Source organism: Chlorocebus sabaeus, chromosome 10, assembly GCF_047675955.1.
Source record: "Chlorocebus sabaeus isolate Y175 chromosome 10, mChlSab1.0.hap1, whole genome shotgun sequence".
Lineage (NCBI taxonomy): Eukaryota > Metazoa > Chordata > Mammalia > Primates > Cercopithecidae > Chlorocebus > Chlorocebus sabaeus.
In genome coordinates, this window is record NC_132913.1 from 129,301,274 (window position 1) to 129,325,951 (window position 24,678).

Here is a 24,678-nt window from a genome sequence, read left to right on the forward strand (position 1 = left end):
GAGACGTGGTCTTAGGGGCACAGGACATGAGGTTCATCTCTTCGTTCTGGGAAACTGAATCTCTTATCGTGATGAACTCACACTTTGTCTCCAGCATTGCCCGTTGCCTTGGTGTCTGCTTTGTTTATTACACAGTGATGCTAACTTTCTTTCATTTAGTGTTTGCCTCACGTGTTGTTTTTCCTCCTGTTACTTTCAGCTTTTCTATCCGTAATGATTTAGACGTGTTTCTTGTGGACGCCCCCGGACAGGTTTTTCGCGTGCTTGTTTGCCGTCTCGAATGAGAGTGTTTGGCTGCTGAGCAGGTCCTGTGGCGCGTTGTTTGGGTTTGTTTACTTCACCCTGCTCTTGGTCTCTCACTTCTTGTCTGTTTTTTTCCTCTGGTTTTTGCTCTTCTTGTGGTTTATGTTCTTTGTCATTTAGCTTTTTGCCATTTACTAACTGTTGGTGGTCGCCCTAGCAGCATAGCGGGCGTTTCTAGCCCTCTGGGTTTGAGGTTAATCAGAGTCACTATCTTCCTCCCAAACAATGTGTGATGGTGAATTCTCTGTGTCCGCTTGGCTGGGCCCTGGTACCCTCGTTTGGTCCAACTCCAGTCTGGATGTTTCTGTGAAGGCATTTTTTATGTGTGATTAACATTTAAATCAGTAGATGTTGGGTGCCGGAGTGAGTGGGCCTTACCCAGTCAGTCAAAGACCACAAGCGCAAAGGAAGAGGGGATTCTGACCCAGATGGAGACTCGAGCTGCAGCACCAGCTCCTGCTGGGATCTCCAGCCTGCTGACCTGGACTTCAGATTTTAGACTTAGCTCCCTCAGTCCCATGAATCAGTTCATTAAAATCAGTGTCTGTCATCTACCTGTGTCTCAGTGCGTCGCTCCGTCTTTCTCTGTATCTTCCTTTAAATATGTGTAATCTCACTCTCTTGCTCGCTCTCTCTGTACACACACATCCTGCTGGTTCTGCCTCTCTAGGAGCCCTGATGGCTGCACAGTGTGAGGACTTCAGGCCCCCGTCACTTTGGCTGTCGTTTTCCCCCCAGTTTATGGTCAGCCCCTGTATTTGCGGGCTTCACGTCAGATTCAACCATAAAAATAACAATACAACAATAAAAAAAATGCAACAATAAAAAATAAAGATGATGCAGCGTAACAGTGACAGACACAGCATTTCCATCGTACCAGGCAACGTGAGTAATCTAGAGGTGATTTAAAGTATACAGGAGGGGCCAGGCACGGTGGCTTACGTTTGTAATCCCAGCAGTATGGGAGGCCAAAGTGGGTGGATCACCGGAGGTCAGGAGTTCGAGACCAGCCTGGCCAACATGGTGAAACCACATCTCTACTAAAAATACAAAAATTAGCCAGGTTTGGTGGCACGTGCCTGTAATCCCAGCTGCTTGGGAGGCTGAGGCAGGAGAATCGCTTGAACCTGAGAGGCAGAGGTTGCAGTGAGCCAAGGTTGTGCCACTGCACTCCAGCCTGGGCAAAAGAGCAAAACTCCGTCTCAAGCAAAAAAAAGGATACAGGAGGATGTGTGTAGTTCATATGCAAATCCCACGCCATTTCCTGTCAGAGACTTGAGCATCTGAGGATTTTGATATCCGAGGGGTCCTATATCCAGGCCCCCAGGGACACTGAGGGGCACCTGCATGCTGTTTGGGGGTGTATTCTGGTTCTGCCTTGTTCAGCCACACATAACCCTGTCACCATGTTACTGTCCTGATTCTGCGTAGCCAGTCTGCACACAGCCTCTGCTTGAATCTCAGCCTCCAGAATTTTCCCTGGCATGGAAAAATAGGTGACGGAACAGCACAGGTTTTATTTGTCTGGAAATGATTTAGTTGATAAAAATGTCTTTTCCTCAGTGGATTTCAGTGGTTCTGGGTTGACAGTCGCTTCCCAGTGGCAGAGGGGAGCTTCTGTCCCCTCTTCGATGTCTGCTGTTGCCGAGACAGCCTCAGTGCAGGGCAGTTCCCTTCGGGGGAATGGAGGGGATCCGCTTTTTCTTTCTTTCTTTCTTTTTTTTTTGAGATGGAGTCCCGCTGTCACCCAGGCTGGAGTGCAGTGGTGCGACTTCGGCTCACTGCAGCCTCTGCCTCCCGGGTTCAGGCGATTCTCCTGCCTCAGCCTCCTGAGCAGCTGAGACTACAGGTGTGCACCACCACGCCCGGCTAATTTTTGTATTTTTAGTAGAGATGGGGTTTCGCCATATTGGCCAGGCTGGTCTCCAACTCCTGACCTCGTGATCCACCCGCCTCGGTCTCCCACAGTGCTGGGATTGCAGGCGTGAGCTGCCGCACCCGGCCAGCTTTTTCCTTCTTGCTGCTTTCAGCTCCTTCCGTCCGCCGTCTTTGGGGTTCTGCAGTTTCACTCTGGTGGGGCCGGGCGAGTGTTTTTTACCTGCCTGGCACTTGTGGGGCTTTGGGGTCTTCTTGGCTTTAGAAATTCCTCAGCCACCGGAGTCTCTTCAAACACCGTTTCTCCCTCCCTCTCTCCTCTTCCTGGAACTCAGTCCAAGCCCCCTTGTTTCTTGTCTACCGATACCAGGATCCCGTCTCTCGCATTTGGATGCTATTTGCAGTGTCTCCGGCTTGGCGTCCTCTGCTGTGTGTGATCGGCCGTCAGACCTGTCTGTTCAGGTCCACAGGCCAGCCATGATGCGTTTCACCTCCAGAAGATTGGCGTGGATATTTAAAAACTGCTTGGTCAGATTTTGTGGTTTTATATTTTTGTCTCTTATTTCTTTACATATGACACCGTTGTGTTCTGTGTCTGGAAATGACGGCGTCTGAGGTGTTCGTGGGTCTGATTCTGACCTTGCCCATGGTGGTTTGTCTTCTTGTGTGCATGTTGTTGGCATGAGCTCATGTTCGTTAGGTCTTTATCTGCAGGAATTATTTGAGGCCTGCAGGGGAGGTGGTTTGCTTCTGCAGTGGGTGGAGAGGGTGAGGGACTGGGGCCCCGCCCGGAACCTCTTTAATCGGCACGTTCTCAGCTGGGTTTGGGACCCGAGGCAGCGTGCGTTTCGGCTGCAGACCCGGGTACAGGCCATTGGTCGGGAATACAGTTGGGTGTTACTTAATGACGGGCATGCATCCTGAGAAATGTGTCATTAGGTGGTTTCGTTTTGCGCTAGCATCACGGAGGGCACTCACACCCAGATGGGACAGCCTCTTCCACACCAAGGCTGTGTGGTGTTGCCATTACCCCAGGTGACAGACCACAGCCATCATCCACGTAATGCCGGAAGCAGTTGTGAAACGGTGCTATGTGCCTGAACACAAAAGCTAATCCTAGAAAAGGGACCATAAAAATACGGTATAAAAGGTAAGAATGCCACACCTGTGTAGGGTGCCCATCACGAGTGGGTCTCGCGGGACTGGAGGTTGCTCTGGCGAAGCCGTGGGTGAGGGGTGAGGGATTGCAAAGGCCTAGGAAATGACCGGACCCTACTCTAGACTTTATAAACACTGCACACTGAGGCTACCCTAAACTGATATTAACAAGTAATTGGCCAGGCGCGGTGGCTCATGCATGTAATCCCGGCACTTTGGGAGACTGAGGCAGGCGGATCACCTGAGGTCAGGAGTTTGAGACCAGCCTCAACATGGAGAAACCCCATCTCTACTAAAAATACAAAATGAGCCGGGCATGGTGGCCGGTGCCTGTAATCCCAGCTGCTCCCAGGAGGCTGAGGCAGGAGAATTGCTTGGACCTGGGAGACAGAGGTTGCGGTGAACCGAGATTGCACCATTGCACTCCAGGCTGGGCAACAAAGCGAAACTCTGTCTAAAAAAAAAAAAAAAAAAAAAACAAGTAATTGTGCTACAACATGGTGACATCATAATTAAGGTGATGGCAATTTTTCAGCTCCATTTTAATGTTATGGGACCAACATCATCTCTGTGGTCCGGTGTTGGGTGAAACGTTGTTATGAAGCGTGACTGTATTCACATACTCTGGACTCCAGGCACGTGGCTCACACTAATCTCAGCACTTTGGGAAGCCGAGGTGGGAGGACTGCTTGAGGTCAGGAGTTCAGGACCAGCCTGGGCAACATGGTGAGACACCCCACCGTCTCTGTAAAAAAAATAATTAGCCAGACGTGGTGGTACATGCCTGCAGTCCCAGCTACTCAGGAGGCAGAGGTAGGAGGACTGCTTGAGCACAGGAGGTTGAAGCAGTGAGCTAGGATCGCTCTACTGCACTCCGGCCTGGGTGACAGAGGGAGACCCTGTCTCAAAAAAACAAAGCGAAACGAACCTTTTCTGTGGATGTGGTTTTTCTCTTTCACAACCAGTCCTCCCTGGGCAAGTCCCTCCCTCTCTGGCCTGAGCAGGCGTCTGTGGGGACTGGGAGGGGTGGGGACTGTGGGTGGGGTCCCTGCTGTACTCCCTGCCTCAGGTTTGTTCTCGCAGGGGTGGAGAAATCTTTTTCTATCTACCCTTTCTAGTTCCCAGCTGGGATGGACCCTGCAGCTACAGGCAGATTCATAGGACAAATATGGAGGCTCATCCACATGCGTTTCATGTCTGCTTGGGAGTGACCAGGGAATGAGGGATTCTCAAAGAGCTGGCTGTGAATTCAGGCCCATGTGGTGTCCTCAACAAACAGTCAAGTTTTAGGGACGTCACATGACAGGACATGGACTGCGAGTCTCCGGGAGGCATCTTGGAGGAGGCAGGGAGGTGGCAGAGGACGGCTGGGCCTGAAGCTGCCTTTACGTTTGTCGGTTCTGGTGGAGGGAGGGTCTTTGCCCTTGTCATCCCTGTGCTGCTCTTAGGCAGGACCTGAGTCGGGGGAGCTTTTCTTGGGTCTGCCGCTTCTCGGTTGCCTTTGTGGGAAAACAGCCCCCACCCCAGCATGGCACAGTTGGGGGTGGTGTGTCCCGGTTTACCTCTGGGGCTCCTCCTCAGTGTGCAGCTCTGCGTTAAAAGCCACTGGTCTCGTCTGGGCAGCCCTCGAGCTGGTTTCTGGCTCCCTCTCCTGCTGGCCCGGAGGTGGGGCGGGATCCTCACTTGGCTCTGACCTTGGCTCTCCCCAGCCTCTTCTCTGAGCCATCCCCTTGTTGACCTCTGAGGTCAGAAGAGGAGGTTGTGCGTGGGGTGGGCCAGGACCAGGGTGTGCTTGGAGAGCCACCACCCTGGGGGCTCAGTGTGGGGTGAGGGGACCAGAGAGGAGGCGGCTGGGAGCCAGGGCTTTGTCTGCAGCGGGCAGTGGCTGGGCAGCTCCAGGGGAGATGTCCGTGGGGTGGGGGCATCCAGATAGCCCTGGGCGCCACTGCGGACCCCTCCGTCTGACCAGGTGCTGGGGGTACAGACTGGGAGACTGGGCTCTTCCAGGTCAGGAGGGAGGCAGTGGCAGGCAGGCCATGCGGTTGCTCATGTGCTCACTCTCCGCCTGGGGAGATGGGAGCCCTGGGCAGAGGGAGTAGGAAGAGGCGGGAGAAGGTGGGGAGATGGGAGCCCTGGGCCGAGGGAGTAGGAAGAGGGGGGAGAACTTGGGGAGATGGGAGCCCTGGGCAGAGGGAGTAGGAAGAGGGGGGAGAAGGTGGGGAGATGGGAGCCCTGGGCAGAGGGGAGTAGGAAGAGGGGGGAGAAGGTGGGGAGATGGGAGCCCTAGGCAGAGGGAGTAGGAAGAGGGGGGAGAACTTGGGGAGATGGGAGCCCTGGACAGAGGGGAGTAGGAAGAGGGGGGAGAACTTGGGGAGATGGGAGCCCTGGGCAGAGGGGAGTAGGAAGAGAGGGGAGAACTTGGGGAGATGGGAGCCCTGGGCAGAGGGGAGTAGGAAGAGGGGGGAGAAGGTGGGGAGATGGGAGCCCTGGGCAGAGGGGAGTAGGAAGAGGGGGGAGAAGGTGGGGAGATGGGAGCCCTGGGCAGAGGGAGTAGGAAGAGGGGGGAGAAGGTGGGGAGATGGGAGCCCTGGGCAGAGGGGAGTAGGAAGAGGGGGGAGAAGGTGGGGAGATGGGAGCCCTGGGCAGAGGGGAGTAGGAAGAGGGGGGAGAAGGTGGGGAGATGGGAGCCCTGGGCAGAGGGGAGTGGGAAGAGGGGGGAGAAGGTGGGGAGATGGGAGCCCTGGGCAGAGGGGAGTAGGAAGAGGGGGGAGAAGGTGGGGAGATGGGAGCCCTGGGCAGAGGGGAGTAGGAAGAGGGGGGAGAAGGTGGGGAGATGGGAGCCCTGGGCAGAGGGGAGTGGGAAGAGGGGGGAGAAGGTGGGGAGATGGGAGCCCTGGGCATAGGGAGTAGGAAGAGGGGGGAGAACTTGGGGAGATGGGAGCCCTGGGCAGAGGGTGTAGGAAGATCGGGGAGAACTTGGGGAAAGAAGCAGGGAGAAGCCAAGGTAGCAGCAGCCCCAGAGGAGGGGTCAGCACGTCCGGGGCGGGTGACATGAGGGTGAGGCTCAGCCAGTGGTCTGAGGGTTGCTAGGGAGGGGATCTTGGGAGGGGCTGTTGGGGGAGGAGTGGGGTTCTGGGGGCTGCCCCGCCCAGCCTGACCTGTGTACCTTTGTCCCTCCAGGAGATGGTAACCTGCACCTCAACGTGACGGCGGAGGCCTTCAGCCCGTCGCTCCTGGGCGCCCTGGAGCCCCACGTGTACGAGTGGACGGCCAGACAGCAGGGCAGCGTCAGCGCAGAGCACGGCGTGGGCTTCAGGAAGAGGGATGTGCTGGGCTACAGCAAGCCACCCAAGGCCCTGCAGCTCATGCAGCAGCTCAAGGCCCTGCTGGACCCCAAGGGCATCCTCAACCCCTACAAGACGCTGCCCAGCCAGGCCTGACAGCCGCTTCCACTGCTACCAAGGCTCGCTGGGGGTCAGCGGATGGCTCTCGGGCGGGAGCGTTGGCAGTGGCTCTGAGTGATGAGCCGGCAGTGGGCGGGGGACCAGGCACCTAGTCGGAGGGACTAGGAGCCCGCACTGGGGAACTGCTGGACGCAGGCCCTCGGGCAGGAGCATCTAGCAGAGCGGGGAACGCGGCAGGCTCCCTCCTTTGCAGGGCGAGGTGGGGCCTCTGCGGCCATCCTGGACGGGTCAGGGTGGAAGTGGGGCTGGGTCTCACTTGCGTGGTGGGGGTCCCTGGCTCCACCTTGCCTGCTGCAGCCTAGGGAGCTGGCACTGGGTGGTTCTTCCGCCTATTTGCTGCTGGTTCCCCGGGCAGTACGTGGGCAGTGGGGGGCTGTGGGCAGGACCACGCAGGCGTGATCGTGGGTTGCCGAGATGACCGGAGCGCTATGGCTCTGCCGAATGGAGCCAGGTCCCTCAGGCCGTGGACGCCCGCGGGAGGGGTGACTGTGGCTTGTGTCTGGGCCTGAGTGACAGGAACGTGTCATTTCCCCCGTCTTCTAGAGGCTACCAGCTGGGAAGACAGTTATCAGGGCGAGCTGTGCTCTGAGTCTCAGGTTCTGCTTCTATGAAGAACGTGGTGCTGCGGGCGAGGGCCCCGGCGCGGACGGGAGCCACTGCAGAGTGCGTTTCTGCTCGTCAGCCGCCCCGGGTAGCGGATGGGCTGGGCGATGCAGCTGGACGCACATCTCTTTCTGTCGTGAACGTCCAGTAAAAGTCTGAATTGGTTACAACCTTCTCTTTGCTTCTGTTACTGGAAATCATCTTGCGAAGCCCGTCATGAAGGGCCTGTGCATCCCGTTTACAACCCCCGGACCCCTGGGCCATGGTGTGGCTGGGCCTGACGCTACTGTGACTGTCACTGTGCCCCCTGTCCCCATGCACTGTCCTGGTGGCAGCTGAGCTCCCACCGGCTGCACAGGGCAGGCCTGGGCATGGAACGGGCACCTTGTAACCCTTGGTGGTCCTGGAGGCCCTCAGTGGCTGTACCTGACCAAGGTGGATCCGTGGGCCCCTCCTGTCTCCATGGGCCCCTCCTGTCTCTGTGGGCCCCTCCTGTCTCTGTGGGTGTCTAGGATCTTGGATCCTGCTCAGAGGGGGAAAAGCACCTCCGACCCACCGCCCTGCAGAGCCCGCCTGCCCAGCCGGGGTCTCTGTGGACCAGCCACATCCTCCTGGTGGAGGTTCTCGGGGGGTGGGTGGGGGCCTTCGTCCAGCATGATTTTTTTTTTTTGAGACAGGGTCTCACTCTGTCACCCAGGCTGGAGTGCAGGGGTACAGTCAGCTCAGTGCAGCCTCAACCTCCTGGGCTCAAGTGATCCACCTCAGCCTCCTGAGTAGCTGGGAAGTACAGGTGTGAGCCGTCATGCCCAGATAATTTTTTTTTTTTTTGAGACAGAGTCTCACTCTGTCACCCAGGCTGGAGTGTGATCTCGGCTCACTGCAAGCTCCACCTCCTGGGTTCATGCCATTCTTCTGCCTCAGCCTCACAAGTAGCTGGGACTACAGGCACCTGCCACCACACCCGGCAAATTTTTTGTATTTTTAGTAAAGATGGGGTTTCACCATGTTAGCCAGATGGTCTCGATCTCCTGACCTCATGATCCACCTGCCTCGGCCTCCCAAAGTGCTGGGATTCCAGGCGTGAGCCACCACTCCTGGCCATGCCCAGATAACTTTTAAAATTTTTTTGTAGAGATGAGGTCTCCCTGTGTTGCCCAGGCTGGTCTTAAACTCCTGGCCTCAAGCAGCCTCCCACCTCAACCTCCCGAAGTGTTGGAATTACAGGCCTGAGCCTCTGTGTCCAGCCAATCCAGCATGCTTTTAAGGCACAAATCGGGCACTTTCATGCCCCTCACGCTGGCCCAGCAGAACCAGTGGGTTCCAATGCCTGAGCTACTCCCTGCTGTGCCTGGGGGCACCTAGGGCTGTCCTGCCTCTCTGGCCAAGGCCCAGCTCTGTCCCTGGACTGTGGCTACTCTTCTGCCATCCCAGCCTGGGTACCCATGGGCAGCCCTACAGTATCTGTTGCACAGAGCAGAACTCAGGCTGCATGGCTGCCTGACACAAAGCCTCACAGCATGTGCCCGTGTGCCCGAGGTCAGCCAGTAGCTCCTGCCCTTCCCTCTGACCTCTGGTTGGGGGCTGGCCATTTTTCCGCTTGTTCCTCCAGCTCTGCTGCCGGGCACGTGGTCCCTGCTGGGTAGGCTGCAGTCCAGGGTGAGTTGCTGACCTTCTGACCCTGGCTGTGCACCTGCCGTCCTGTCCCGGGTGGCTGCTACTGGCCCAGGGGCGGCTTGGGGGCTTTCAAGTTTCTGCCCATGCTGGCCGCACAACCCCACATCCCACCCCTGGGTAGGGACCTGTGATTCTCAGACCATCGCCCTCCTAAGGGCCCCCTTCGCCCTGGCCATGGTCTAAATGCTCACTCCTGTTGTTGGAGAGGCCAGCCAGGTGACAGGGAAAAGCCCAGAGCCCCAGGCTTCCTGTGAGGATCTGGGCTCAGCACGGGCTCTGGTACAGAGACCTGGCCTCGCCTGCTAAGGGACACTGGCTGGCAGTGCCTGCAGAAGGCGGAGGAGGAATTCCTCCCTCTAGTGCTCTCTGGACCCTGGGAGAGCAGGACCCCTGTGTCCACACTGCCTGCCGCCGGGCCTCTGGGGACTGGGGAAGCAGACACAGTCCCAGGACTGTTGTGGGAGGAAGAGGCTGTGGCTGCTCCTTCCCAGGGATCTGGCTCCAGGAGGCTCCGGTGACCATTGGGCTGGAGCAGACCAGTGCCAGGCACGTCCTGCCAGTGCCAGCCCCGCCGCCAGCCATGGGCACTTGTTCCTGGAGCTCCGTGGCTGGGTCCCACCGTCTCCACTGCTGCCTTGCCCTGCCATGTTCACCTCCAGTTTATCCAGCAATGGGGAGGGGCTTCTTAGAACCCCCTCAGGCTTTCCTTTTGTGCCTTTAGATGACGTGAAATACAGCACAGCCAGGCAAAGCAGGTGCCAGAGACACCTGGCTGGTCCGAGGAACGGTCTCTCTGCCGTGAGGAAAACCCACACCGCGTGGTGGCCGGGAGGCCAGGGGTGTTCGCATGCCGGAAACCTGTTGTGTTTCTCTATCTAACAGGAAAATCTGGTAAGACCCGGTCACATCCAGGCGGACTGTGTGCCTCGCGGGTTAACACATACTGCGAGTGACTGACGCGGGAGAGCTCGGTGAATCTGCGTGAGGCCGCTGGCCTTGGTGCCCCGGAGACAGCTCCCCCAGCGGCCACGTGACGGGGATGCGTGTCTGTGGTCAGGTGTGTGCAGAGAGTTCCGCACCGCCCAACCTCCCAGCCGGAGGCTCTGACGAGACCTGCGTCCACACGGAAGGAGCAGTGCAGAGCCCAAGTGTGTGGGGAGGAAGGCGGGTTCTGACCCCGTTCCTTCTGCAGGGGCTCCGGCCAGGCTGGTTCTGACGGAATTCTGCAGCGGCTCCAGCCAGGGTTGTTGCGATGGGGGAGGTGCTGAGGGGGGCCTTTGTGTTTGGATTAGAAACTGGCGATCGTCACATTAAGACCTCTAAGCTGCTGCAACGTGAGAAGATGTTACACAACCAGGGCCCCTGGGCTGAGGCGGAGCAGGGGGCCAGGGGAGTGGCGGGAGGGGCCCCAGGCAGGGCCAGAGCTGCCTGTGTACAGCAGGGGAGAGGGGAGAAGTTGCGGGCCTGGTGGTCTCAGCCCCAGGGAGAGTGCAGCGTAGGGGAGGACACTGCCCGTCCCTTCACTCCCCCAGGACGGCTGGCCCCTGGGAGAGCCCCTGGGGGAGCCAGTTTCCTATTAGCAGAAGGGCAAGTGGTTGGGATCTAGGGGTGTCTGACGGTTGTGGACTCAGGGCCCAGAGGAAGGGTTTGGGATTTGGGGCTCCTGTGACCCCGCAGGTCCCTGAAGACGTTCATTAGGACCCTGGCTGTGTGGAGGTGTAGGGTCCAGCCCTACAGAGCTTAGCGGGTGTTTTCCCTGTGTGTGGAGATGAAAGATTGTAATAAATAAAGACACAAGATAAAGAGAGAAAGAGAAAGCAGCTGGGCCCTGGGGACCACTACCATCAAGACGTGGAGACCGGTAGTGGCCCCGAACGGCTGGGCGCGCTGATACTTACTGCATCCAAGACAAGGGGGCAGAGTAAGGAGGGTGAGTCTTCTAAGTGATTGACAAGGTGAAGTCAGTCATGTGATTACAGGATGGGGGCCCTTCCCTCTTCAGTAGCTGAAACAGAGAGAGAAGGCAGATACGTCAGCGTTTACTTCTCTGCACTTATAAGAAAGATTAAAGACTTTAAGACTTGCATTATTTCTTTTACCGCTATCTACTACAAACTTCAAAGAGGAAGCAGGAGTACGGGAGGAGCATGAAATGCAATGAAGAGTAATATTAAAAGCTAATGATTAATAATGTTTATAATAATGATTGATAATTGTCCATGATCATCTCTATATCTAATTTGTATTTTGACTATTCTTATTCTAGCTATTTTCTTTATTATACTGAAACAGTTTGTGCCTTCAGTCTCTTGCCTCAGCACCTAGGTGCTCTCACCCACATGGAGGCAGAGGTGGCAGGCGTGCAGGGCAGCGTGCCTGGACCCAGATGGCAAGCACATCACTGACCAGTGACCAGGGCTCTGCCCACCTGGCCCGGCGCGTTGGCCCCCTCACTATGCAGCTTCGCGCTGGCTGCTTTCCTGAGTCATAAGGGTTTAGGCCCTGTTCTGCTGCCTCTGAGCGCCTGTGACCTGCCAAGGCCCCTACCCTCAGCCTGGGTCCCTTGGGGTGCCACTGACTGTCTGGGACCCTGAGGCTGCCCGTGTGGTAGGTGTGTCCACCCCTACACCCACCCAAGCAACGCAGCGGAATGAAAAATAATGCCTCAAGGAACTGGTCCAGGGCTGGGAGCAGTGGCTTACGCCTGGAATCCCAGCACTTTGAGAGGCCGAGGTGGGAGGATTGCTTGAGCCCAGGAGTTTGAGAACAGCTTGGGCACACATGGTGAGACTGTCTCCATAAAAAATTAAAAATAGCCAGATGTGGTGGCATGCACCTAGAGTTCCAGCTACAGAAGGCTCTTACAGGGGAGGAGGGACAAGCCTGAGCTCAGGAGGTCGAGGCTACGGGGAACCCCAGGTGATTGTACCACTGTACTCCAGCCTGGGTGACAGAGCAACACCATCTCTCAGTAAAAATAAAAAGGAGCTGGTCAGGGAGGCCTAGAGCAAATAGCTGCTAGAATGTGGCACTGCCCAGGGCAGGGAGGGCTGGGGGGCCTTGAGGTGGACCAGGAGCCCGAGTTGAGGGTTGGGGGCAGGTGGAGGGGCCGGGAGGCCCGGGGCTGTCTTAGGAGAGCCCTCCTGACCCCTGGACTCTGGGCCGGGTTCCTCCTGGTGGAACATCCCAGACCCGAGCCCTCCCGCTCACTTTTCCTTGGACGTACATGCAAGGAGCTGCGGCAGCCGTCTGCCCCCAGGCTGAGGCCCCAGGACAGGCCCCTCCTCGCTTTGGTAGTGGTGAGACCCAGGGCGGGCGCAAGCCCTTGGCAATGCTCCCAACACTGCCCCTTGGACCTCAGGGGTGTGGGGAGGACAGACCAGGGCAGGACCCAGGAGGCCATAAAGGTAGGTGGGAGTCACGGTCCTGGCAGCCCCCCATTCAAGGGCTCTGCCCTCCTGTACCCACCCCCAGAGGGGGAAACTCGAGGGAGCATGGGCCCTGTCTCCCCACCTGCCCTTCTGGGAGATCAAGAGTTGCTGTGAAATTTCTAGAACAGTGCCCGGCCTGGCGGACGGGCATGGAGGCACCTCCTGGGTGTGCCCTGGTGTGGCCTGACAGGGCTGGAGTCCTGTTGGGCTGTGGGCAGGTCCTCAGATGGCCTCCCGGCTCCTGCCTCACCCCCTCCCCACAGGCCCTGTGCCAGCGGCTGTGAAAACAGAGGCCAGGAAGCAAGGTGATGCTCCCTTTGTTTCTGGCAAAGCATGTGGCACCTGGAGCCACCTTCCGGATTCCTGGCCCTGGGGCCCTGGGGCCCTGGGGACGGAGGGAACGGGGTGCACAGTGGCCAGGGATGTTCAGCGTCACCGGTGGAAGGGGTGAAACCCGTTCTTCCTGGTGGTGAGGGTTTGTGCCTTGACTCTGGAAGACAGAGACTGTGGAGCAGGGTCCACTTCAAAGCACAGGGCTGGGGGCTGCGACCTTGGCCCTCTGTGGACAAGGGAAAGGCGGGTGGCCCTGGACTGGTGAAGGACTGGCCAGGAGGAGTTCTGTAGGGGCCCCCCTCCTGCCAGCCCCCAGCCCACAGTTGACCACTGCCTGCCCTGGAGCAGGAGACTTCCTTCCTGCTGCCCCGACCTGGGATCTGACACCCAGAAGCCGACTCCATCCTTTGTCTGTTCTGTTCTGAGGCCACCCCTGCCCCTACCTCCAGGTAGCCCTGGGCTTGCCTGCCCACCCGCCTGCAGTGTCGGCTGAAGAGGGTAACATGCTTGCGCCCTGCTGGCTGCCCCTGGCTGCTCCCTGGCGGCTCCCTGGTGGCGCCCCAACTGTGCCCCGCTGGCCTTGGGTCTGGTGGGCGTAGCCCTCCTGATGGCACCAGGTCACACGCTGGAGCATGTGGGCTCGCGATGCTGATGGAGGCAGGTTCCTGGGCATGTGGAGCTGTCCCTTACATGAAGCAGCTGAGGGGCCTCCGGCCAGCCCCCCCTACCCCAGGGGTTAGGGCTCTGCCATGGGGGTGTGGGCATCTGCTCTGACAAACGAGATGTGCATTTGATTGGTGTTCCTGAGTCACCATGGACCAGGCAGGCTGCCACAGCAGCTGATTCTCAGTGGGGAGCTGGGGCCGGGCAGACACCCTGACTCCCTGGGGCTCCCAGCAGGCCCACCCCACCCCCGCCACTGGCAACAGGCAGCCTCCTCCCTCTGGCTGCCGGGCCTCTGTCCCTTTCCCAGCCTGGGGCTGGGGCCACCGCTCCACGCCACACTGCACTGTCCTTGTCTGCCCCAGCAGAGGGTGAAGGTGGCTGGTGGCTGAGGACCCCCTGCCCAGGCCCACACTTCTTGCTCAGGTCCCATAAGTCGCTTGGGATCTGGAGAGCTGGGACTTTGACCTGGGAGGGAGGCACCTGGCCATGACCCTCAGGCGTGTGTAGGGAGGTGCCTGGCTGTGACTCTCAGGCCGTGACCCTCAGGCGTGTGTCCCTGGCAAGTTGCTGTCCACCGGCCCCGCCGTCTGTAACACGTGGCTCGGCCAAGGTGATTCCGGGGTAAAGACCCATGAGGCGCCATCTTCTTTGTTCCCAGGCTGAGCCTGTGGTGCCCTGGGCAGGGTGGGTGGAAGAAGCCGCGGGGAGGCCTCCTTAATGGTGGAGTGAGCGCCCACGTGGATGTCTCTTGACGGTGGAATGCAGAGGGCGCAGGGCGTGCCGGGTGGAGAGCTGTCCAGCCATGCCAGCAAGGCCCCGGCGTCCCTCCCACCTGCCGTTAGCACCAGGAGCTGCTCTGCTGGCCCCTCCCGCAGACTCGGGCTCTGGAGGTCTACAGAGCAGCCAGGAGGGTGATGCCCAGGCAGGGTGGAGGCGTCAGGCCCCTGGGTTGCAGGTGGAGGTAAATGGGGAAGGGAGGCCGGGGGTCTCTGGGCCTCTCACCAGCAGCTGCCCAGCCCAGGGTCTCTGATACCAGGGAGTCCACGTCTGCTCGGTCCCTCCTCTGAGCCTGTCAACCCACCCTCATTCCTGCCTCCGTGGCTATGTGGTCTGCACCCACCCGAACCAGGCACTGGCTGGGGCAGGGAGGCTGCCTTGGGCTGGGGCCAATCCCGGAATCCAGGCTCAGTTGGCATCAACAGGGAGGTGTTATGGGAAGGTGGAGAACTTGGCGTGGGAGGGCATGGCGGCCACCAGGGCTGGTGGGATGGGGCGAGGGTGGTGGTGACTCGTGGCCCGTAGCTCTGAGGAGCATCTGGCTTTCCTGTGGATTCGCTGTAGCACCTGGTCACAATGTTGCAGCATTTCCCTGGCTGCTTGTCTCTGAATTAATATCTATTTCCTGAAGAGAGAAATTAATTTTCATGCTGTAAAATCTAAACAAATATTTCTATTTATTTTCCACTCCTGTTGTCCTGTTTCAGAACTTATTGTCCAGCCCAAGATTTTAAAAAGTCAGATTTTCATTTGGTGTGAAGCAGGCTCAGGAGGAGGAGGGGGAGGAAGAAGAGGGAGGAGGAGGGGGAGGAGGAGGAGGAAGCTGGGGACTCGGGCTGGGCTTTCCTTGCTCATCCTCACAATGGTTGCAGGGCCCACTGCCCTCTCGTCTGCGTCAGGTCCTGAGTTCCGAGTCCAGAAGCCCTCGCTGTGCTGTTGGAGCCCACCAAGCCTGTCCCCTGTGGGGACAGCTCCCTCCAAGCCCCATTGGGGGATGGACACTGAGGGTGGGGCAGGGGAGCAGGGGTAGGTCCCAGGCAGGTCCTCCCAGGGCCTGGTGAACACAGCGGCCCATCGAGGTTCCCCAGACTCCCTCAGCCAGTTCTTCCCGAGAACAGAACAGTTAAGACCAAGCCCTCTGATGGAGGTGCGGGGAGAGGGCGTGGCTCCCGTCCCAGGAGGCAGGTGAGCTTCTGGGGATTCCAGCTCACCTGTCCCACAGCCGCACCCTGCCTGTGCCTGTGCCCCGGGGAACCCAGAGCCGGCAGGGGTCGAGGCGGTGGGACCTCGGGGGAGCTCAAGCCTCGACTGTCCCCTCGCTGGAGGCTGGAGGCCAAGATGATGTCAATGCTGGGCGGCTTGCAGAGGTAAGGGGGGCAACTGGGCCCTCCCAGGTGGACAAAGCACGTCATCTGTGGCTATTCTGAGAGACTGACAGGAGTGGGTTTTGTGTTTGTCTTTCAAAGGAAGTGACTTGGATTTGGAGGCTGTTCCTAGTCAGGCTTCCCTGAATTCATCTGCCTTGGCTTCATTTCGGACGTAGGGGGCCCCTCCTGCCCAGGCCTGGGGCTGCTCCTGGGTATTTGGGGGTTCTGGGATGTGGGGCCCAGTGAGGAAGCTGTCCCCCAACACTGTGGCATGGAGATGCTCGAGTGTCCAGGTGATGGCCGGAGGGCGAGACCTGCTGGGCTTGGGACCTCCCAGTCTCAGTCTGCGGCTCAGGCCTGTGGCTGGGCTGTGGTGGTGGGAGTGCCGGGCGCTTGCTGGACCGCTGGTCATGTGTGCGCATTAGGATGCTCCCGGGGCTTTGGGTGGTGAGGGAAAGCTGGGCTGGGCTCCGCTGTGCTGTCTGCCTTCTATAAACAGAGGGGAGGTGGATTTCTTCCCAGTTAGGTTTGAAGGGGAGGTGGGTGTAGCTAGGAATGCCTTGCATTTTCCTTCTCCTGCTCACCATCCTGTTTGGGGTGATTCCAGGGCAGTTTGAAGCCGTTCCTGTGCTCACAGGTCCCTGCCTCCCTGGGGCCTGTGCCGCCATGAATTCAATCACCTTCCTTTAAAGGGTGACTTAAAATCAGCTGTTGGGACACTGGCCAAGGACACCCCGTCACAGGGCTGAGAGGTGTGGGGCCAGCTGCCTGGCCTGGACCATCCTAGGTGCCCCCTCCTGTGGAGGTTGTGGCCATATTGTGAAGAGGCCCAGGGCCTCGGGAATCAGGCTCACTTGATTAGCTGGGGCCAAGCTGAGGCCCCTCTGGCTACCCTGGGGCCCCCTGAGGTCGGCCAGGGCGGGTGTGCCTGACCCCAGCTGAGACTCTGTGGGTGAGACCTGGGCAACAAGAGTGAAACTACATCTCCAAAAAAAAAAAAAAAAAAACCCACACCCACAAACAGTTTAATCTCAATATTTTTTTGTTTTCTTTCTTTCTTTCTTTCTTTTTTTTTTTTGAGAAGGAATCTGACTCTATTGCCCAGACTGGAGTGCTGGAGTGCAGTGGCACGATCTTGGCTCACTGCAAACTCCGTCTCCCGAGTTCACTCCATTCTCCTACCTCAGCCTCCTGAGTACCTGGGACTACAGGCACCCGCCACCACGCCTGGCTAATTTTTTGTATTTTTAGTAGAGACGGGGTTTCACTGTGTTAGCCAGGATGGTCTTGATCTCTTGACCTTGTGATCCACCTGCCTCAGCCTCCTGAAGTGCTGGGATTACAGGCGTGAGCCACCACGCCTGGCCTCAATATTTTTTTCTAAGGAAATCAAAACTTAATAATAATATGACAACTTGATCATATAAATTTTTTTTTAATGTAAATCCTCTTATTGTGAGTTACATAGACCTTTCATTTCATGTTTGGATTTTCTCGTTTGTCCTGAACTTCCCTCCATCTTAAACAACCAGTCATTTTATTCTAGGACTAAATTTACCATACAAGATTCTTTCTAATATGAAATTATTTCTTTTTAAGCTTTCTTACCATAAAAACTCTTTATTTTTATAACTTTCTATCTTGTTTCATACATAACCTTTAAATAAGCTTTGAATTAGACAAAAATTATTCACCTTTTTAAAAGGATGCCTTGTTTTTTTAGCAAGAAAGTTTTCCTACAGTATATTTTTATTGGAAAAATACCCAAATATGAAATATCTATTGTCTAATTTAATATAACTTTAGATTCTAAATTATGACAAGTTTGTCTACAAGTATTTATCCTAATACCTGTACCTATTTTATTTTAATCATTTACTGATTTATGAAAACTGTGATATTCATCATTTAAAGTTATGAAACTGCCCTTGCAGAATTATAACTGAGACAGTAAAAAACATCTGCCCTAACTCCATGTTGCTTCTAACCTCCAGGCTGTCCTTGTTCATTCCTGGGTGGAGGCTGAGCTAACTTTGGGAGGAACAAATTTAGTTTATAGTTTAGCTTTGAAACAAAAATGATAAGAGTCCTTTCCCAAAACAAACCTCCTTACTGCCTGTGAACTAGACTGTCTAAAACCATAGGATTAGAAGTTATGGTAATCTTACTAAATTCAAGCTGTAGCTATGGATCATTAAACCAATATTAATGTCTTCTTTTGTTTTTTTTTTGAGACGGAGTCTCGCTCTGTCACCCAGGCTGGAGTGCAGTGGTGCGATCTCGGCTCACTGCAAGCGCTGCCACCTGGGTTCATGCCGTTCTCCTGCCTCAGCCTCCCGAGTAGCTGGGACTACAGGCGCCCGCCACTACACCCCGCTAATTTTTTGTGTTTTTAGTAGAGATGGGGTTTTACTGTGTTAGCCAGGATGGTCTCGATCTTCTGACCTTGTGATCTGCCCATCTCAGCCTCCCAGAGTGCTGGGATTACAGGCGTGAGCCACCGCGCCCGGCCTAAAGTGTTCTTTATTAAAGATTATACAAATAGAGACTATTCTGTCTTGGGCTGCGTTTATAGTTTTGTAACTTTTATGCCAAATTTTGACACCTTGTAGTATTTGGCAGGGATAAGTATGAAATTGCTCGATTAATCAATGCAAACAAAAATGGATGCTGGCAAATTCTTAGGACGTTTCTAGTATTATTTACCAATAATTTAAAATCCAGCTTATTAAAGATTTGACTTAAGTCGAGTGAACTTGAAAAGGCATTTGACTAGTTTTTTTCCTTAGTATCTAAGTACTTTTATTTTTTAAGCCAATTAATTGAGCTCTTTTATGTATTTTTACTAGTGAAACATTGTGTACACAACACATAAATACACAGACGTATTAGGCATGCGGAGAGAAGTACATCTTCACAGATTTACAAAGACTTTTTCTTTCTTTATCTTAGACTTTCAGATTCTTAATAACCTGTTTCAGAACCCTAGGCAGTTGTTAGCTAGAGTCTTAAATTTGCACATTAAAGGAAACAACTCAGGTGAAAATCAAATAGCAAAATTTACAGCATATGGTATGGAGAGAAAAAGTCTGGTGTGCTAGAGGGAGATTAAAGATGGATGCCAAATCAAACATAAAATTACAAAAATCCACCATTGGATTACATAAGGAGACAGATTTTATTTTATTGAGACAGGGACTACCCATCTTGTAACGGGACCTCCGAGCTCTGGGCAGAGCCCACACTGAATCCTGGATTTTCAAAAAGGGAGAATTATTGTGGGACTAGATCGTGTGATGCTTTTACAGGGCACTTAATTTTTTTTTTTTTTTTAAACAAAGACATTTCTAAGTGTCTAAACTACACTCTTCTGTAAAAACCCAAGAGTACCCTCTGTTTCAAATAGCTATTTTAGTCAATAAAGCAGGTAACACAATACAAAAGCAAGCAGTTTAAAAGCTAAGACAGGCTGGGCGTGGTGGCTCATGCCTGTAATGCCTGCATTACACACACACACACACACACACACACACACACACACCCTTGGATGTTAGCTTTTAATTAAGTTGACTTTAACCATTGAGCTCCTTTAAAAAAATATTTTTAAATCTCATTACCATATTTCACCTGGGACAAATTGCTGCTGTTTCATAAATACAGACATTGCCCTTTCAATTTGGTCTGGCTAGCAAAAAGGTGGTCTTGTTGTGTAAATAAAGTCCCTTTAGTGGTCAAAATAAAAAGCATTTCCTCTTTTTTTTTTCTTTTGACTGGCATCTTTCTCCCCCACCACACCACCTTTTGTGTGTGTGTGTTTGGGGCTGAGCGGGGCGGGGGGGACCTTAACTGTTTGAGAGGCCTTGTTCCCAGTAATTTGGAATTTTCTTCAGATTTGATAAAGTCAGATAGAGTTGGTCAAACCCAATGGGAAAAAGATTGAAAAAACAACAAAAACAGAGACAACAACAACAATAACAAACAATTCAGTAAAACAAACAGTCACACAACTTATATGATTACTGAGTGCTCTAATGGTAAGGAGAAATTAAGACCAGCTGGTTGATAACTTTAGCCAAGACAGAACCCCAATTCGGCTACTTACCTAGGGATGGGTCTCAGGCTGAAGATACTCTCTACCATCTTAGAAGCAGGAAAAAAAGAAAAACCTCATCTTCCCTGTTGGAAACAAGCTCAAACTCCATAAAGGAGTTACCTACCTTCCATCATCACGGAAGCAGGAGAACTTGCCTTCTTTGTTGGAAGCAAGTAAAACTCCAAAAGAACAGGGAGTTGTACAGCAAAAGAAACTTTAGATTTTGACCAAATTTTGGGAGATCAGGGATATTTTGGAGGGGGTGCTCCCAGACCTCAGCAAATTGTCCTATTGGTTTGAGCCATAAAGTTAGCTCATGTCAGTACCAAGCGCTGATAGGTTTGCCAAAGGTCAGGGGCATCTCCCGCAAGAGTCCCTCCGTCGTTACCGAAATGCAAACCCTGAAAATTTGAGATAGGTCTACAAAAGGAAAGTATCTTGGGCTCCCGAAATCACTAAGCTAAAGCAAAATGTCAAACTGGGAACTGCTTAGGGCCAACCTGCCTCCCATTCTCTTCACAGTCTCCCCTCTGATCATTGAGACAAATGCATATCTGACTGCTTCCTTCAGAGAGGCTAATCAGAAACTCAGAAGAATGCAACTGTTTGTCTCTTACCTACCTATGACCTGGAAGCCCTTCTCCACTTCCAGTTGTCCTGCTTTTGCTTCCAGTTGTTCCACCTTTCCAGACCAAACCAATGTTCATCTTGCATATGTTGATTGATGGCTCATGTCTCCCTACAATGTATAAAAAAAAACCAAGCTGTGCTCTGACTACCTTGGGCACATGTGGTCAGGACTTCCTGAGGCTGGGTAACAAATGCGTATCGTCAACCTTGGCACAATAAACTTTCTAAATTAACTGAGATGTGTCTCAAATTTTTAGGTTCACATTTTGGTAACCACAGAGGGATTCTGACCTTTGAAAAACCTCCTACGGTGCTTGGTACTGGCGTGAGCTAACTTTATGGCCCACATCAACAGTATAATTTGCTGATGTCTGAGAGCACCCCCTCCAGAGAATCCCTAATCTCCCCAAATTGGTCAAGATATAAAGCTTATTTTGCCTTACAACTCTTCTTCCTTTTTTTTGGAGTTTTACTTGTTTCTAACAAGGAATGCAAGTTCTCCTGCTTCCACGACGATGGAAGGAAGGTAACTCCTTTATGGAGTTTGAGCTCACTTCCAACAGAGAAGATGAGTTTCTTTTCCTGTTCTAGGACGGTAGAGAGCTGTTTTCAGCCTGAGACCCTTCCCTAGGTAAGTGAGTGAACTGGGGTTCTGTCTTGGCTCACGAGACAACCAGCTGGTCTTAATTTCTCCGCACTGTCAGAGTGCTCGGTGATATATTGTTGGTTTTTTTTGTTGTTGTTTGTTCTTGTCTTTCTCTCATTGGATTTGACCAACTCAGCCTGACTTGGTCAAATCCGAGTGAGAATTCCAAATTGTGGGTAACAAGGCCTCTCTAATTTGGCTAAAATTCCTTGTAGCTGCAAAGGCGGAAAAAAGATCAAACATAAAAGCATGTGTTTGGTTTCTGTGTTTGCTTTCTGTCTTAAAAAAAAAAAATTGTTCCTCCATTTACTTTTCTTCCATCCTATACCTCCTTCCCCCTTTGCCATCTGCAGTACCAAAGACTCTAGAGAAGACTTCTAATGACTTGAACCCCTTAAAGAATTCAGAACAAAGGCCCCACTCACCCCTTTATGGGTGTTCTGTCTTCATTGCGGAGTTTCAAGAGTCATGGGCAGGTTCTTCTTAGGGCTAAAGCTCTGTTTTCCTGTATTGCATGACCTGACCTCTTTGGCTTTGGGGGTACCATAGATGCCCTTGCACTGTGAGAGGATTTGGCCTCGGTGTGTATAATGGCGGATGAGCACTACAAAGCTACGGGTGGCTGAGTACAGTCTACAGGAAGTGGTCTTGGCTGTTCTTTTTTTTTTTTTTCTTTTCTCTCCTAGGAGGTGGTTGTTTAAGGATCCTAATTCTAGTTTGGAGATGCATTCTAAAGGGTCTTCTCTATTGCTTTTCTCTCAACATTAATCTCAGTTTGGTTTGTCTGTGTGCATTTGTGTGAGGAACTGAACTGTTGTTTTCATAGGTAAATGAGAGACTGAGTTTTTCAGCTCTAAAGAGAAAGGGTATTTGCTTCTCCCAGCCAAAGGGCCCCTGGGTGACCAGGGGGCCTTATGGGAGTATCTAGGGAGTTGACCCCCCTGTGATGTGCAGCAGCCCTTCAGGGAAATCCCCCCAAAAGTTAATTTAAAAATAGTTCATCCAGGAAACGCATATAAAGGCTGATCACCCAGCGTTTTGAGCCCTCTCTGAGGTCATAGACCTCTGGAGAGAGAAACTGAGACTTATAAGAGGGCAGAAATGACTCAGCGGTGACACACTGTGGAGTCCTGCCCACAAGCAGCACACATCAATCCACCACACACAAACCTAGGCCACAGCTCAGTTCCTCTTTTTGAGACAAAAAAGCGGGAAACAAATAATCCCAGAATGAGGAGAAAACACAGAGAATGATCCCCTTTTGAGCACTCTGTAGGTTTTAAGGCACATCTACTTGCCAGAGTAAAATGGAAGTAATACGGTCTTTGTGCACATTTACATTAAGGAAAAAAGAGCCCTAAAGTCGATCCCAAACCAACAGAGTTCCTACATCCCCTTTTCCCCTGTTTTCTTTTCTACCTGCTTTAAATCTGCTATTACCTTTCTACTGAGACAAAAACCACTGTTTTGATCTAACAGGTCTTTTTTGCAAGCCAGTGAACTTATATTTATCTCACGGCTAAAGTACTGAAGTAAAAGCTATAGAATCTTTGTGTGTGTGTATGAGTGATGTATATGTTTATGTGTGTATATAGTTGAAGACCTTTATAATAGACTTATATAATTTTATGTTCAATTGGCAATTAAGTCTGCTTTAGTTTCCCTCTAGCTCACCAGACTTTCTCTTCATATCTTACTATGTAAATTTTGCTATTTGACTTTCATCTGAGTTGTCTCCTTTAATATGCAAATTTAAGGGTATTTAGCTGACAACTGCCTTAGGGTTGTGAAACAGGTTATCAAGAATCTGAAAGTCAGCCAGGCATGGTGGCTCAAGCCTGTAATCCCAGCACTTTGGGAGGCTGAGACGGGCGGATCATGAGGTCAGGAGATCAAGACCATCCTGGCTAACATGGTGAAACCCTGTCTCTACTAAAAAATACAAAAAACTAGCCGGGCGAGGTGGCAGGCGCCTGTAGTCCCAGCTACTCGGGAGGCTGAGGCAGGAGAATGGCGTGAACCCAGGAGGCGGAGCTTGCAGTGAGCTGAGATCTGGCCACTGCACTCCAGCCTGGGCAACAGAGCGAGACTCTGTCTCAAAAAAAAAAAAAAACAAAAAAAAAATCTGAAAGTCTAAGATAGGGAAAAAGTGGCGTTTATGAATCTATAAAATGTACTTCTGACTGGGTGTGGTGGCTCACGCCTGTAATCCTAGCACTTTGGGAGGCCAAGGAAGATGGATCATATGAGGTCAGGAGTTCAAGACCAGCCTGGCCAACGTGGTGAAACCCTGTCCCTACTAAAAATACAAAAATTAGTGGGGCATGGTGGTGGGCACCTGTAATCTCAGTTACTCAGGAGGCTGAGGCAGGAGATTTGTTGGAACCCGGGAGGCAGAGGTTGAAATGAGCTGAGATCGCGTGCCATTGCACTCCAGCCTGGGCTGATAACAGTGAGACTCCATCTCAAAAAAAAAAAAAAAAAAAAAAGAGAAAAAAGATGTACTTCCATCAGCATGCCTAATATGTATATGTATTTATGTGTTGTGGTGGTGTGTGCACAATGTTTCACTAATCTAAGTAAATGAGTAAAATAAAATAATTGGGGAAATATAATAGGATAAATACTTGTAGACAAACTTGTCATAATTTAGAATCTAAAGTTATATTAAATTAAAAAATAGATATTTCATTGTTTGAGTATTTTCCAACAAAAATATATTGTAGGAAAACATTTTTGCTGAAAGAAAAGGTGTCCTTTTAAAAGGGTGAATAATTTTGGTCTAATTCAAAGCTTATTTAAAGGTTATGTATGAAACAAGATACAAAGTTATACAAATAGCGAACTTTTTGGGTAAGAAAGCTTAAAGAGAAATAATTTCATATTAGAATCTTGTATGATAAATTTAGTCCTAAAGTAAAATGACTGGTTGTTTAAGAAGGAGGGAAGTTCAGGACGAACCAGAAAATCCAACCATGTCATGAATGGTCTATGTAAGTCACAATAAGAGGATTTATGTAAAAAGAAACAAAAAACTTTTATATGATCAAGTTGTCACATTATTATTAAATTTTGGTTTGCTTAGAAAAAAAACTGGGATTAAACTTTTTTAAAACTAAGGTTATTGCATCCGTGTATCTCTCTATATGTGCTTTTAAAGTACTTCTGACATGAGTTACAGGACTTTGACTCCCGCATGTGAAAAGGACACCAAGTCCTGCTACATTTTCAACACTGACAGTAATTAAAGCCCCATCTTCTGGCCTGATAGAAGATGTCAATCAAAATAAACTGCATTCTTGAAACACAGAGTCAGAAATTAAAGGTATTCAACTCCTTGGGGCCAAGTGTGGTAGCTCATGCCTGTAATCTGGGCACTTTGGGAGGCTGAGGTAGGTGGATCACCTGAGGTCAGGAATTCAAGACCAGCCTGGCCAACATGGCAAAACCCCATCTCTACTAAAAATACAAAAAATAGCTGGGTGTGGTGGCAGGCACCTGTAATCCCAGCTACTTGGGAGGCTGAAGCAGGAGAATTGCTTGAACCCAGGAGGTGGAGGTTGTAGTGAGCAGAGATCGCACCATAGAACTGCAGCCTGGGCAACAAGAGTGAAACTCCATCTCAAAAATAAACAAATAAGTAAATAAATAAATGAAT

At 52.5% G+C, this 24,678-nt stretch overlaps 1 protein-coding gene across 4 annotated transcripts in view; it reads left to right on the forward strand.

Annotated features, from left to right (window-relative positions):
* D2HGDH (D-2-hydroxyglutarate dehydrogenase) overlaps positions 1–7,573 on the forward strand; it is a 33,130-nt gene extending 25,557 nt beyond the window's left edge. For 3 of the 4 annotated variants that reach the window (XM_038001251.2, XM_007967016.3, XM_038001253.2), the window contains one exon: positions 6,517–7,573. In XM_038001251.2, coding sequence (XP_037857179.1) covers positions 6,517–6,518 — 2 coding nt within the window. In that variant the 3' untranslated portion in view covers positions 6,519–7,573. The remainder of the gene's footprint in view (positions 1–6,516) is intronic. The other variant, XM_038001249.2, reaches the window with a different exon arrangement.
* The last annotated feature ends 17,105 nt before the right edge of the window (positions 7,574–24,678 follow it).